The following is a 14,319-nucleotide window of genomic DNA, read 5'->3' on the forward strand; positions in this document are numbered from 1 at the left end:
ATTCAGGACACGTAGAAAAAAGTACAGAGATGTTGTTGTTGTTTCCTTTTCTTAATAAAATATAAGATATGCAGCCCTTCTAAATGATAATACTCTTGCAAATTCTGAAGACAGGAGCCACCTACAGACTGCTGTGGGCTGCAGTGAAATGAAGAAGGAAGGAAGGAACTGCCAGCGGAGGGTGAAATTGTACAACATAAAACAAGCAGCCTCTTCTTTCATCGGTGTTACAGACAAAGGGTAGAGATTAAACTTCACAACAGCCCTCCATTCTTAGTTTTGAAAATAACAGATAACTTCAGCCCAAGGACATGGAAGAGATGCAGAAAGAAGCTGAATGAAATTAAGAGAGAGGATGAAATGAGGTCAGAGAAGAAGGAAAGTACAGAGTATACAAACTAAAGGAAAGAAGACTGGATGGGGCTGACAGTCAGTACAGCAGGGGATCAAAAAGAAGAAAAAAAATCAGTATGAATAAATACTGACTTGGTGAATCATGTGACTTTTAAAAACACTGACTATTAAAGGCTAATTCTGGACTGAAGATTGATGAACAACAGGACCTATGTACTTAATATGATGAAAAGCACAGCAATGGTGGCAGAGCAGCAAGGTCCTAGGCTTCAGCAAGTGAGGATTTGCTCAAATGCAACAGCCATGAGCACATAAATATGGATAAAAAGCTGCTTACTTTCAGAAGACCTCAAGTATGCAGGGACCTCCAGTAAGATATCTTTCTCTCCACTGCTAACTCTTAAATGAGATCTAGGAAGAAGTGGATCCTGAGACCTTTGGGCAGAAAGCAGAATTCTTTTTCAAAAATTAATAAATTCTAGATTTTTTTTTCTTGTTACTCAAACTGAAGTTTTCTTTCCTTAAAATGTAATTTCAGCTTTCTAGTCTTAATACTCCTTAATACTCCTAACTGTACACTGAGTTATTCTTCTTGTTCTGGATCAAGTATACTTTAAAACGTTTGTGTGTATTTATATTGGCCACATTATCACACTGAAAATACTGTTTGGAGCTAAATGTGGCTTATGGAGTACCTACAGCAGGCTGAAGTGGTGCTCAAATGAATTTGAAAAATTTGCCTCTTTCCGGCTGTTTTTGTTCACTCACTATGAGAGGTTTATAAAATCACAGAACAGCTGAGGTAGTAAGGGGCCTTGGTTACCATCTTGTTCAACTCCACAGTAAGACCAAAGTCAGCCAGAACAGATTGCTGAAGAGCATCCAGTTGGGTTTTGAATATTTTCAAGAATGAAGACTTAACAAAATATCTGGATAACAGTATTCCAGTGTTCAATCAGCCTTATATAATATGTCTGTTTAAGTGGAATGTATTTCAGCGTGTGCCCATTGCCTCCTATTCTTTCAATGATCTTTGCTGAGAAGAGCACAGTACTGTTTTCTTTACTCCTTCCCATCAGGCATTAAAAGTGCTATTAAGATTCCTCTTGAGCCTCCTCTTCTCAAAGTTAAACATCCCAGCACTACTCAGTATGCACAGTAGAGCATGTATAATGCATCCAGTTCTGCAGACTAGTATATTGAAACTGGAAATACTTCCAGAAATACAAATCTGTAAGAAAGAAAAATTAATGGAAGTGAGAGGCAGGTTCATAGAAAAGCAAGGTCATAACATTTTTAAATAATATATAACAACTCCTCAAGCTGCTTAATGAAAGCAAAAAAGCAATTTTTAAACAGGAGAATGACTTCACAGTAGTCAAAACTTAATTTTTTTTTCCTGTTCAGAATATATAGTGAATAAGAGCACATCTAATTTATATTTCCCTTAAAGTTTATCAGCAACAAAATTTCAAAATGAGAAAGGGCAACTGAGCAAGACAAACAAGAACTATAAAGTGGTTTGAAAGAACAAGCACAAGCATCTGAGTGTCATTAAGTTGCATCAGCTGCATTTCCAAAATGAAAGGAAAATCAGCTATTGGAACAGGCTCCCCAGGGCAGCAGACATGGCACCAAACCTGCTGGAGATCAAGAAGCATTTGGACAATGCTCATAGGGTTTGATTTTGGGATAGTTGTGTGCAGCCTGGAGTAGGACTTGACAATCATGATGGGTTCCTTCCAACTCGGGATATTCTATAATTCTATTATTCTAATGTAGCTGTGAGATGCAGAATCAGGCTGCAACAGAACCATTTGGAAATAACGTAAAGTAATAATACAAATTTATTTAATAGTCTAAGATAAAGGTGAGTAATGATACAAGGAACAAAAGTTGATCTGAGTCACGGCAATGTTATACTTGTTATTCTCAACAAACCATAAAGCATGTGAGATTCTATGGAGAGATCCAGCAATAAAAGCGCTAGAAAAAAAAAAACATTTTTTGCACAGGCACAGAATCCATTATCTAAACAATGACGTGTATGATACTGTCAGCTGCAGAAAAGAGGCAGGAATGTATCAAAAGCTTAAAACAAGATTGTTTATATGGCTGGCCAGTATTAGAAAAGTCAGCATGCAACTTACTTCTCAAAGAACCTTCAACATAACAGATTTTTCACAGAATTTCTGAGTTCAAACACATTAGGTTTATTACTGAAAGTAAATTAAGCAAAAAGACCAAAAATGCAGGTAACAACAGTGATTAAATTACTCAAATACTTCTCCAAGACTTGCCAGACAGAGTTCAGTGCAGCCTCCAAACTACTGCCAGTTTTCCTACACTGTGTTAAGAAAACCTTGGAGTTAAGTTTGGATGTTTACTCTTGATAGAATTAAGTATTAGCACTGCCATTAACTTAGCTAATGACTATTACCAACATATGTAGATAGTGAAGATCAGGGGCACAGTAAGGACAGTAAGAGTTCTGTTATCTATTGGTGCAGGCACAAGGTTCACCAAGAAAAAAGTAACACTCACCTCTCCTGAAAAAGCAGAGTAAAAAACTACTAGTAAAGCTGTTCAAGCAAAAAATTCCACCATAAGAAAATAAATTTACATACATATCGTGCGTATTTTTTATTTATCTGGGTAGGTTTTAAATTTCTCTTCTCTTAATGGTTTAAGTGCAGCAGTGCACTAGTGCACCTACTATGTTGTTTGCAAGACCACTTCTTCCGCCAAAAACTCTTGCCTACCAGATCAGTCCTGCACAGGAAATATGGTTCTTACCCATCTCACTCTCATCTGATAAATTTAAAAACTCAGATACCAATGAACAAATGTAGCCATTCTACATGGTGAGGAATACTTAAAGAACTGTAGAAGAAAAAGTTGAACAGAATTAGACTCAGCAAAAAAGCGTATCATGTCATGCTAAATCCCTCACAGAGGAAAAACTAGCAAAAAACTAGTAAAAGGGTACAAGCACACAGAACACTTTTCTCTTCCTGGTTTCTCACTCACTACTAAACACTTCCCAGTTATGATAGAAACAGAAAGTGAATTATCCCATGTTAGCTGCTTCTGTTCAGATAATGTATTTTAAAAGACCACATCTCTTCATGCCCTGTCTCTTCATGCCCTGCTTCAATGCAGAAACACATTTAGTAGTTTTATCTTTTTTTATAACTGGTCACTATGATGTTCAACTTAATTTGCTGCACTACCTAGGGCTATTTTGTGAATAGAGTCTATCAACTAGTTCCAGATTTAGCTCTTAGCTAAAAGAAAGACGAGCACCAAAAGAAAAATAAGTTGGAAGAAACTTGGTTCAGCTGAAGACAATTCTCCATGTTCTAAGCTTAAGCAGTTCTAGGAATACAAGCAAGTACATGATAATCTGCTTGAGCGAATGTACTGTAGTCTTTATCTCCACTGACAGGAAGCTAACAGTCAACTTGCTGTATTTCTGCCCACTAGAAAAAAAAAATCCTATTTTGATATTTGATGACATCAAAGAAATATCATATAACTATCAACAAGAACATAATTTATCAGGCTAGAGTATTTTTCTCAGAATTATGATGAATTGCTCAGTTAATACCATGCTTTTTCCATGCCCTTACCTCCCTCTTCACTAAAAACATTTACATTCATTGCTCCTTTTAACCTAAAACAGTATAAAAATCTTCAGAAGAAAGCACAGGTAACGATGTCCAGCAGTTGTACCTGTAACTCCTCATGAAAATGTTTGCTCAAAACATTTATTCCCACTCAAAACAGTAAGAGGGACCAGCACTACCTAACTGTGTTGATAGTGGCAAAAGGGCCATCAAAGATCACAGAGAAAAGTAGAGATATCTACAGATTCCAGAAGAGGTGTTTGTGAGAGGAGAAACAGGATTGCATTAATGTACCACTTGCTTCAACTTAATGTTCAGGCCAGGATCCCACAGTGTTTGCTGAGCCTGCAGAACAAAACATCAGACTCCTTGTGTTGGAGGAGAGATATCACAGAAAATGACAAGGTTGCTACACCATTCAGTATGAGCAGGAGTTGTCACAGCTATTGAGTAAGTTTGATGTTAACATCAGGGTGGACCAAGTTAGGGCCTACATCTCAGTCCTAAGCTTGTAACTCAGTGCCTAGCAATAGACATGTTGGATCAGATCAAAGGCCCAGTTAATTTCTATCTCAGCTTCATTTATGGCAAATGGCAGATGGATAGGGAAAGAAGATAAAAAATAAGCAAACATGAAGTGATCTAGTTCCTATCCTGCCCTCGGTGTTTGATAATCAGTGATTAATTGTGCAAGAGAGTGCAATGGGAACAGTACATATATCACATTCCATGAGGACCGTTCAATTTACTTCTCATTCTTATATAAAGGAAGTAAATTTCCATAAAGCAAACAAATTGGAAAAATTATTGTCCCAGTAAGCTGCAGAGACCATCAATACAAAAGGCTCAGGAATAAGATAGACAGTAGCTGTCTGAAAATTAAACTGGGTAGTTTTTCTGTTCTTGTATAATGAGACAAACTAGATAATTCAATCATCTCTTCAGCCTGTCATCTCACTTTCAGGCCGAAGACTTCTATAATCCTATGATCAAATCTTCATCACCCTCCCATTAGCATAGTGTTTCTATATATTATTGCTATTAAAAAAACAAACAACAACAACAACAAAAACCAAGAATATTTAACTACCTGTGATATACCAAAATTCTATTTTAAAAAAAGTCTTTGCTTTTATTCCTTTTCAATAAGGTATTATACTATGCTTCTCATTTTTATCTTGTTTAAACAAGTGTTGCCACTATCAGAAAATTGTTCTTTCAAACTCTCCCTGCCAATGATAATTATCATTAGATTAGATAGTTATCTGCCCATTAATGGGCTTTTGTTCTCCATGTTTACCTTTGTTATATACAGTCAGCAGTGGAACTCAGAAGAGAAATGAGAAAGACAAATTGCCTATGAAATACAAGGAAAAAAATAATAATAATAATAATTAAAAAAAAAAAAAAACGGAATTTTTAACTGTCCTGAGAGGCATGGGCCTATGTTTCCGTGGGTTTTTTGTTTGTTTTTTCTTTTTTTTTAATATTATTTACTTACTAAATAGAAGTCTTATATCAGTCAGTAAGAAAAAGAGAACCTGATGGCTGGAAAATGGTAGTGGACAAAATGCAAACACTGCTCAACTGGAAAAGCTTAACAAAAAGACAATTTATTTTCTTCGTGACAAGATCATTAATACAGGACTAGTGCTGATGACTAGCTTTAACATGCAAATGAGAACATTTACAAATAAAAAAATAATTCAACTCAATTTTTAAGATTAAAATAATACTTTTGTTTATCAATGTTTTCGTTGCATGAGAAAGGGGAATAGAGACATTCTTTCTTTCTTACACCTAGTATCTTTTTTTGTTTCTTCAGATTTCTTTCTAACTCTCAGGTTCATCCCTTCCTTTTGTGGATACAGAGGTTGAGAGGTTTGTTTTTTTTTTAGCCAAACTTAGCAGCAAAGAAAGGAGCAGAAGACAGCAGGTTTCCTCCATTTCATTCAAAAGCCTACATTTGTGTCTGGTGTGTGCCCACTGTCAGGTACCACTCTGTCTCCTACGGAGTCAGATAAAGACTGCAGGTTATTTAAAAGATACTTCGTAATTAACAAGTGTCATCCTTGCTTGGAGTAGGGCACGTCTCTCAGGTAAATATAGCCTAGAATTCATAAGGAAAAAAGTTGGCTAGAACAGTAGGAGAAATGACTAAGGACATCTGAGTCTTAACCTAAAAGAGGAGATTTAGATTAGATGTCAGAGGGCAATTTTTCAGTGATAGGGTGGTGAGGTGCCAGCACAGGCTACCTGGAGGAGCTGTGGATATCCAATCCCTGTAGATATTTGCAACCAAACTGGATGGTGTTTTGCACAAACTGATCTAGTACCTGATTTAGTGGTTGGCAACCTTGCCTGTGGCAGAGAGGCTGAAACTAGGTGATCTTTGAATTGCCTTCCAATCCAAGTCATCCTATGATTCCATGATATAAAAGCAGAACTCAAACTTAGATAGTACAAACTTCTGCTTGGAGAAGACAGTCTATTCCATTTGCTTTGGGAACCTGAGTTAGCTGACACATTGATTTTCAGATCTAAGTAGGGTACCTAACATTCAGTATTATGCATAACTGATTTCAGATCATCCTTATGTGACACCAGTTTTGCCCACCATTTACATAAAAAGTCTTCAAAACAAGATCCTTGATAGCCCAAATTGTCATTTTTCTGCAAACAAAGGAAACAGCTTTTGTTGTATTTAAACAGCACGTCAGCATATTATTTTAGGTATGTGCAGTGATTCATTGAATTTACCATTAACAGGTCTAATTTAAACCATTTACGAGCACTTATCTTGGATGAATGGATATTTTAGTATACACTTTTGCCCTTCCCACATCTTGGTAGCATATTTGTAATGCACTGTTGAATTTCAGTAGAATTTTTTTAATTGCTTCTTTAGGAATAAATAATCATTGTCGTCAGCAAACCAACTAAAAGAAGCACTTCTAGATTAATTAAAAGTGACCTATAATTAAATGCTACAGTACTCAGAGATGGAGTAGTCCCTAGATAATACTACTTTAGCTTTAATGACTGTTTATCATTTTTCTTTGCTTCCAGTGTGGCAGTTATCAAGCCTAGTTACAAAATTTCTTAATTAAATGGAAATACATAGAGTATATCGCCTTAACAGAAAAAAAAGCCTGAAATATTCATGAGTTAAACACCAGTCCAATTTATGCAGACTCCGGCCCTACAGTTTTTTTAGTCAATTTATCCATGGAGCTCAATATTTTCCTGAAATCATATCTTGACGTAAAATAACACTGTGGAGTCTTCTAGGATTGTTCCTGGATATGTTCATTCTAAATTATCTGAAATATACAAGCATGTTTTCTTGTTTGCATAGCTTCTCCAACATGTGAAGGGCTCACTTAATATTTTTAAATTATAGTTTTGATAAAAGATTTCTGATTCTTGGTTCAGGCTTCACTAACAGACTTGCACAATAATTAATAAAATCTCTTTATTGCATATTTTCAAAATGTTCTGATTCATCATTCTGATGCTTAAATTAGATTCATAATGGAATTAAAGGATCATATTGCTACTAAACTCCATACAAAGTTTGGTATCTAAGTTGCACTGAAGAAATAGGCTGTGACTTTCAGAAATACGAACCATGAACTTTGAAATGGTAACACCAGAAAAAGTTAATTTCATGGCTATGAGAAAATATCTGTTTCCAAAAGTTGCAGATCCAAAGCTAAAGCAGTCAAAAATAAGATAACATAATGGGGGAACTTCATTCATCTGCAAATTTGTGTCTACAAATGTGTGCTAAAATTTGCCTGGATTATGGAGGTAGTCCTTATATCACTATAACATATAGCATATGATTATGAAATATGAAACACATAAAGTCTAGGTATTGGTCCTGCTAAAGAATGATCCTCCTACAATATTCAAATTTTATACGGTAGAAATCTTGATCGTGTCCCCTATTGCCTTGCATTGGGCTGCTGAAAAATTCCTAATTTGTTTTGTTGGAATGGTAAAGCAGTGTACATGAAACAAAATCCATAAAACATTACCATGAGCACTAAAAATCAGAAAAAAAAAAAATTGAAAAATAAGAAGACTTGGTTTTGTGCCGTCATCTCTTTACTATCTTTTCTGAACAGCTAAAATTAGGCAATCTCAGGAAGAGAGGGAAGCTGCCATATTTTAAATCCCAAGTAAAAATAGAATACTGATTGGGTTCAGATGAAGGTTATTCTTAAAGAAACCTGTACTTACAGTGCAAGGAAACAGATTCTTGCTATCAAACTAGATATTTCCTATGATAAAGCACAGTTGCACAGAACTCTCTGAAGTTGAATGGGTCTTTACAAATGCCCACCTGGTAGTTTTTTAGGCGTAAAGCACTATACAACGTTCTTGAAAACAAAAACTAGGATACTCTGTCACATTCCAGATATGTAACAGGAATAGTTATTTGGGAAACTGAACCAGAGCTGTTTAAAAATATTCACTCACTGACAGTTCATGGCTTGGTTATAGCTGTATGCTTGAAACAGCATTTCCCACTGTCTCTTTCTTATTTTTCTTCCATGCAGCATCTTCCCTCCCCCACAACTAATTTGGAATAAGCTTGTTCCAGCCCTGAACATTGCTGCAATTAACTGCTGAGTCATGTAGTTTCCCTGCTGTCACAGAACAGCATCACTACTGCCGTGATAGGAATATCTCAACAGCAACCTTTTGGCATGAGGACAGAGAGGGGTTCCCAAATCAAATGCAGAGGGTAAGTTGAATGTAGTATATTCTTTCTGAAAAATCTGTCTTCCTCTTCAAAGGAAGTTCCTTGTTTTTTGTGATCTTAGGTTTGAAAATAGCACAATCAACTCACCCCATTATTTCACGTCTGCTTATGGGCCATACCTCTGCAATGCCCAAATGATCAGTGTTCGAAGGCAATAGGCACCAGAAGAGACTTCCGTTGTTTATCATAGTGCTACTGAAGTCTACTGGAGTTGACAGATGCTGCTCCAGAAGGTTAATAAGATGAAGAAAGCTCTTCCAGCTGGACCGTAAGAGGGATTATGTCTGAGCAGCAGATAAAAAGATTATTCCAGAAACAGACACTGCTTTTTTTTAAAACATCGTCACTCTTGTCTTACCACTCCTGTCCCCCAGGCTAGAAGTGTTTGCTTTGGAGGGGTTTGTCCAGCTCTTGCATCCTTGAAACCTGTTGCACTCTTCACTTTGTTGTGATTCAAAGCAGTCCACAGCTGAAGACACCTGAAAAATAACTAACAAACAATCAAACGTCAAACAAAGAAGAAGGAAGTTACTTGGGGATTTTAGTTCTTAAAAAAACTTCAACTTGACCTCAACATTGTAGTTCCTTGCATGATTTTTTTGAAAACCGTGAATGATCAACAGACAGCATGCATTTGAAAACTGGATTAATATTCTTGGCCATTTGTCTTGCTCTCCAAGTTCAGGGAAGCAGAGGTAAGTTCATATATAAACGGATTATACTAATTTACACTGCATTGGTTGAAAAGAAATGGAAAGAGCAGGTCATTTTATCACAGAATTTATTTCATTATTACCTCTCTGGAATTTGGTGTCATGACAATTCTGAAAGACACATCATAGTTTGTGAGACTGTTGTTAAGTTGAAAAGAGAAAGGTTGACAACATTTCTCAAGTGTGTTCCCTTTGTTTTACCTGCATATGTTCTGTTGCAAAAAAATATATTTAATTTCAAAAACAATGATATAGAAGGGCTAAAATAACTGACAGAGCATCTAGGAAAGTGCTGACATTGCTAGAGGTTATCCATTATCCTTGAAATGAAGAGAAAGTAGTGAAGTATATTTTTGTATTTGTCAGTTTTAGAAAGTTCAGAAACTTTTAAGTGCACAAATTCTTTAGGAAGAAAACGTACTTACAAATAAACAAGAAATTGCTCTGTACAGAACAGAACAAGCAGGAAAATATAGACATTACAATAGGAAAATAAAAAGGATGCATCTGCTAACATAAGTACATCTTAGGGAAAGATAAAACAGAAAGAAAACATCCTATAATCACAGTAACAGGACAGAATATGCTCCTTTTGTGATACACAGTATGATTTTTTTAAGCACATTTTGATAAACAGATCTCAATGAAAATAAAAAGAAGTATTGATTTGTAAAATTAGTTCCAAGTAAACAGAAATATAGACACTTTGGTGTATGTAGTACAACAGGTAATTACTATACCTTTTCAAAACATCAAAAAGTTCAAAGCAATTTTAAAGTTTCTTCAACAACAGAAAGTAAAAGTTGATGATGAGATTTTTCCCTGGGTTCAGTTCCATGTTCAATAGATTTAGAAGTCTGGGGAAAATCTTTAATTCTGAGGGAGTTTTCTTACTAACTTTTCCACTTTTACACTTTGCCATTTCCTTAATCGAATTAAAAGCCAACATCACAACTGCTTTATACTTTGCTCAAGTGAATCAAAGTTTTATTTCCATGAAGTCTTTTTTACATAATATATTCTTGTCCTTTCAAATATAACAACTAATTGCAATGGCAGCTGTATAACAAAGCTTATATATTTACATGTGTATATAGATAGACAGTCTTTTAATTTTTTAATTATTGATGGCTTTAAAGAGAAAAAAAAAATCTGACATGTATTGGAAAAATGCTTTCCAAATAGTTTTTTAAATTCAACTTGATATGAACAAACATATAATAATTACTTTTTATTGTCATTTAATTATGCCATATTTAATATCTCTAAATTGTGTCATTATCTCAAATATATGTATACAAATTTCAAAGGATTTAATAAGCATTAAGTCTTAGGAATCTTCTTTACCAGAGCAGAGTTGCATCCAGAACTGATATTTTGTGACTTAGAATTAGGGTCAGGTACTTCGGGAAAACATGTTTGAAAGTACACAGACTCTCCCAGTGGTGTGAATACTTATTTTAATCACTCGTTAATAATCCTAGCATAGATGATAAGGGCTATTCCAGTTTGAAGTATATTTCAACTCCAAGAAACTAGAAAATAAAAGATTAAGATATAACATACTTCCATCTTACCAAAAAATAACAATAAATATAAAACCTCCAAATACTTATAGGGTTGGTTGTTATTTTCATCATGAAAAAAAGTATCTGAAATTCACATTCCTTTTTCACTTTACTTTCACATTGATATTTCAAGGTAAATAAAAATGGGACTTGCTTAGAAATGCCTTTTGATTCTTTCTTCCCTACCCCTATTTCAGGAGTCATTCACCTTGATGCTAATTGGAGGAATACCTCCAATTCCACAGCTAACAATCAGGAAACTGTATGGAGCAACATAAAGCCTTCAGAGATGGAGTGTTTATCTTTGGTCATGGCTAGTGCCAAAATCCAGGAAATGACCTCAGGACTTGAACTCAGATCTTTGCTACTGTCCTGATGCAAACTGTCACTAATAATAGGAAGAGAAAGTGAGGGGAACAAAATTTGTGTGATGGCAAAAAATATACAAGAAAAATAGGACAGTAGTTATTAACTACTGAACTTTTAAACACTGAGCAGTCAGACCAACCAGCAAAATTTAGGGAAGCTTTAAACTCCCAAAATTATGCATTGATTCTGAGTAAATCCTAAAACTTGATACTGAGAATGTAAAGGAGACAGAACATGAATGGCTGCTTAGTGTTAGTTTTTAATCAGCAAGCAAATATTCTCCGTCTACTCAGTCATTCTCCAGGACACAAAAGCTTTCTGTATGCTCTTTGAAATCATTTTAATTCATTCTGACTTACTCCTTCCCTCTCAACTGTTCTAATTCAACAACAGCCATTACAGATCTTCATTACTATAATTGCCCTTGAAAAAAGGGTTAAGCAATTCCCTGCCAAACACAGAGCAAGCCAAAGAGCATATAAGGCTTCAAAGAAAGAAAGAAGGAGAAGACATCAGCTTTCTGCACTATTATTCTCTACATTCACACGTAATGTATGGATTACCAAGTTAAAGCTTGCTGTCCTGGTTATGCTTATAAACAGATGAGAAGTAAAACATTAAAAATATATGTATTGAGAAGTAAAACATTACCAAATATATATGGGAGTTATTTAATTCCTATCTATTTAAAAAAGAGCCAAAAAAACTTGGATAAAATTACAAAATACATGGAATCTTAAAGATTATTTCTAGATGTCATCGCACCCATTAAATACCAATTAGTAAATTATAAATGACTGAACCATTAGCCATGTGAGTAATTTTTCTCTGAATACAACCGTGGACAAGACAAACATTCTTAATAATAAAATGCTTAGTCACTTTACAAATAATATTTGTAGGTAACAACAAAATAATTTTAGGAGTTGATCTTGATTTTAGAAGTTGGATTTGATAATCCTTATGGGTCTCTCAACTCAGGATGTTCTAGGATTCTACTTGGGAGTCTTAGCCTTCTAGAAATCCAAATTACAGTTTATGTGAATTTCTGTTCCTCAGTTAACTGCAGAGTTAACTGCTAACTGAAGCCTAGTGGCTTCAGTGGTGCACTAGGAGAAATAGACTGCATTCATCAGATGTAGCAAAACCTATTTCTTCTTGCCAGAAGGAAAAATATGTTTTCCCCTTTACTTTGGTACCTCCGTCCTATTTTATGTCACTTTGGGATCAAAGCAAAAGGCATTTACTCCCTCTCTATTATTTTTCTGATTTTATCAGGTGCATTATCCTGCGTACTTTATGCAGTTTTGCTAGTTTTAAAACACATCTGCCACATTGTATGTGTGTTTACATTCTCTTAGGTAATTTCAGCTTGACTTACCAGAATAGGCAAGTATACAGACTGACAGAGCAACATCATTATCCTCATGTCACAAGAGCATGACTACCAGACATATCGCGGAGAAACTCCCCTGTAAGAGGCTCTGGAGTCATTAAGCACGTCAACAGCAGTTTAGCAAACTGAGTCTTAAAGCAACTGTCTAATTACAAAAACATCTGCATGTCAGTAGGACCCAGATTCTATTTAAAAATTAGGAAAACTAGGAGCCTACATAGTTGAACTTAGGCCACCGTGCTTGTCTTTTCAGCAGTGAAGTTCTATTGGCTCTAAAATTTCTGCTTCAGTGCAGAGCCAAGAATATCTGCTTGTTTACCTCTCTGAATCTTTCACTAGCTTTCTCAGGCATTATCCAATCATGTATTAACAGTCTTAGGATCCCTGAACCTAAGTTACCTGCAGTGCCAGTTTTAGTAGGCGTGCTCCTTTCCTATGTAATAGTCAACACAGAAATCCCAGATATTTTGGGAAGGAGGTAGTAATGCACTCATCTTTTACTTTATGACTTTGTTATGGCTCTAATGGTGACAGTTCTAATCAACTTCTTTCCCTCTTTCCTTCTCCCTCAAAAGTGGATAAATTTGATCTAGATCAAATAATTGGACGAGTACATCTCCAGCTGTCCTTCCAACCTAACTTGCTCTGTGCAGATTGACACTTAATGCTTTTCAGTGTTTCATCTTGGTTCAGTACGGTTGAGACCAAATCACTCTATGTTAAAATAAGAAGGAATCAACCATCCTAATTGCTGTCATATTTGAACAGAGCTACTTCAGTGTCTATTCAGCACAGCAAATCCTATACCATCACAATTGCGGAAATCTTTATTTATGTGGCAAAATATCACTGTAATTTGCACTTATGCTGTTTCACTGAATTCTCGAAGGCTGTTGTACATTTTTAGTATGACTGGTTAGAAAAACAAATAGCAGAGGTACTCAAGTGAGTGTTCTACCACTGAAGATTGGATGTATTCCTCCAAGAACTACTAAAATATTTAAAGCACTTTCTTAAATGGAAACCAAATCAGATAACTTCAGGCCAAATATTTTTAAGATGGCCAAAGTAACACAGATATGTATGTATTTCATACATCAACATTAAAAGTATTCATTCTTCAATATTGTTTCTAGTCTGAGTGATGCATCTTAACCTGTTTCAGGATCAAATGATAACAATGAAACCTTGGATGGCATTTGATATTTTCTCTATGAATCCCAGCAGCACCACTTAGTAGAGATAAGAATTAATAATGATGATTCCTCACCAGAACTTGCACTTATCTGTCTGAAAGTGAAGGAATATATTTCTGCTCTAAATGAGACATATGATGCCAAGGAAAACATGACTTTCAGTTAGGAAAGAAACACATCAGAATCATGTTTTGATTCTAAAGGTTTTAACATGTTCAGTATTTGTGGATGGTACAGGCTGCATTTACGGCAAATGTGAATTCATTGCTGGTTAGTATATGATAACTCTATTCACAGAAGCAGTCTAATCTTCCCAGTAG

General features: G+C 35.4%; 1 protein-coding gene across 1 annotated transcript in view; it reads left to right on the forward strand.

Annotated features, from left to right (window-relative positions):
- Positions 1-9,385: 9,385 nt before the first annotated feature.
- The window catches only part of IMPG1 (interphotoreceptor matrix proteoglycan 1), a 53,002-nt gene continuing 48,068 nt past the window's right edge, over positions 9,386-14,319 (forward strand). The window contains 1 exon segment of the mRNA XM_085218443.1: positions 9,386-9,452. Coding sequence (XP_085074569.1) covers positions 9,386-9,452 — 67 coding nt within the window.

Source organism: Meleagris gallopavo, chromosome 2 (genome assembly GCF_905368555.1).
Source record: "Meleagris gallopavo chromosome 2, MGAL_WU_HG_1.1, whole genome shotgun sequence".
Lineage (NCBI taxonomy): Eukaryota > Metazoa > Chordata > Aves > Galliformes > Phasianidae > Meleagris > Meleagris gallopavo.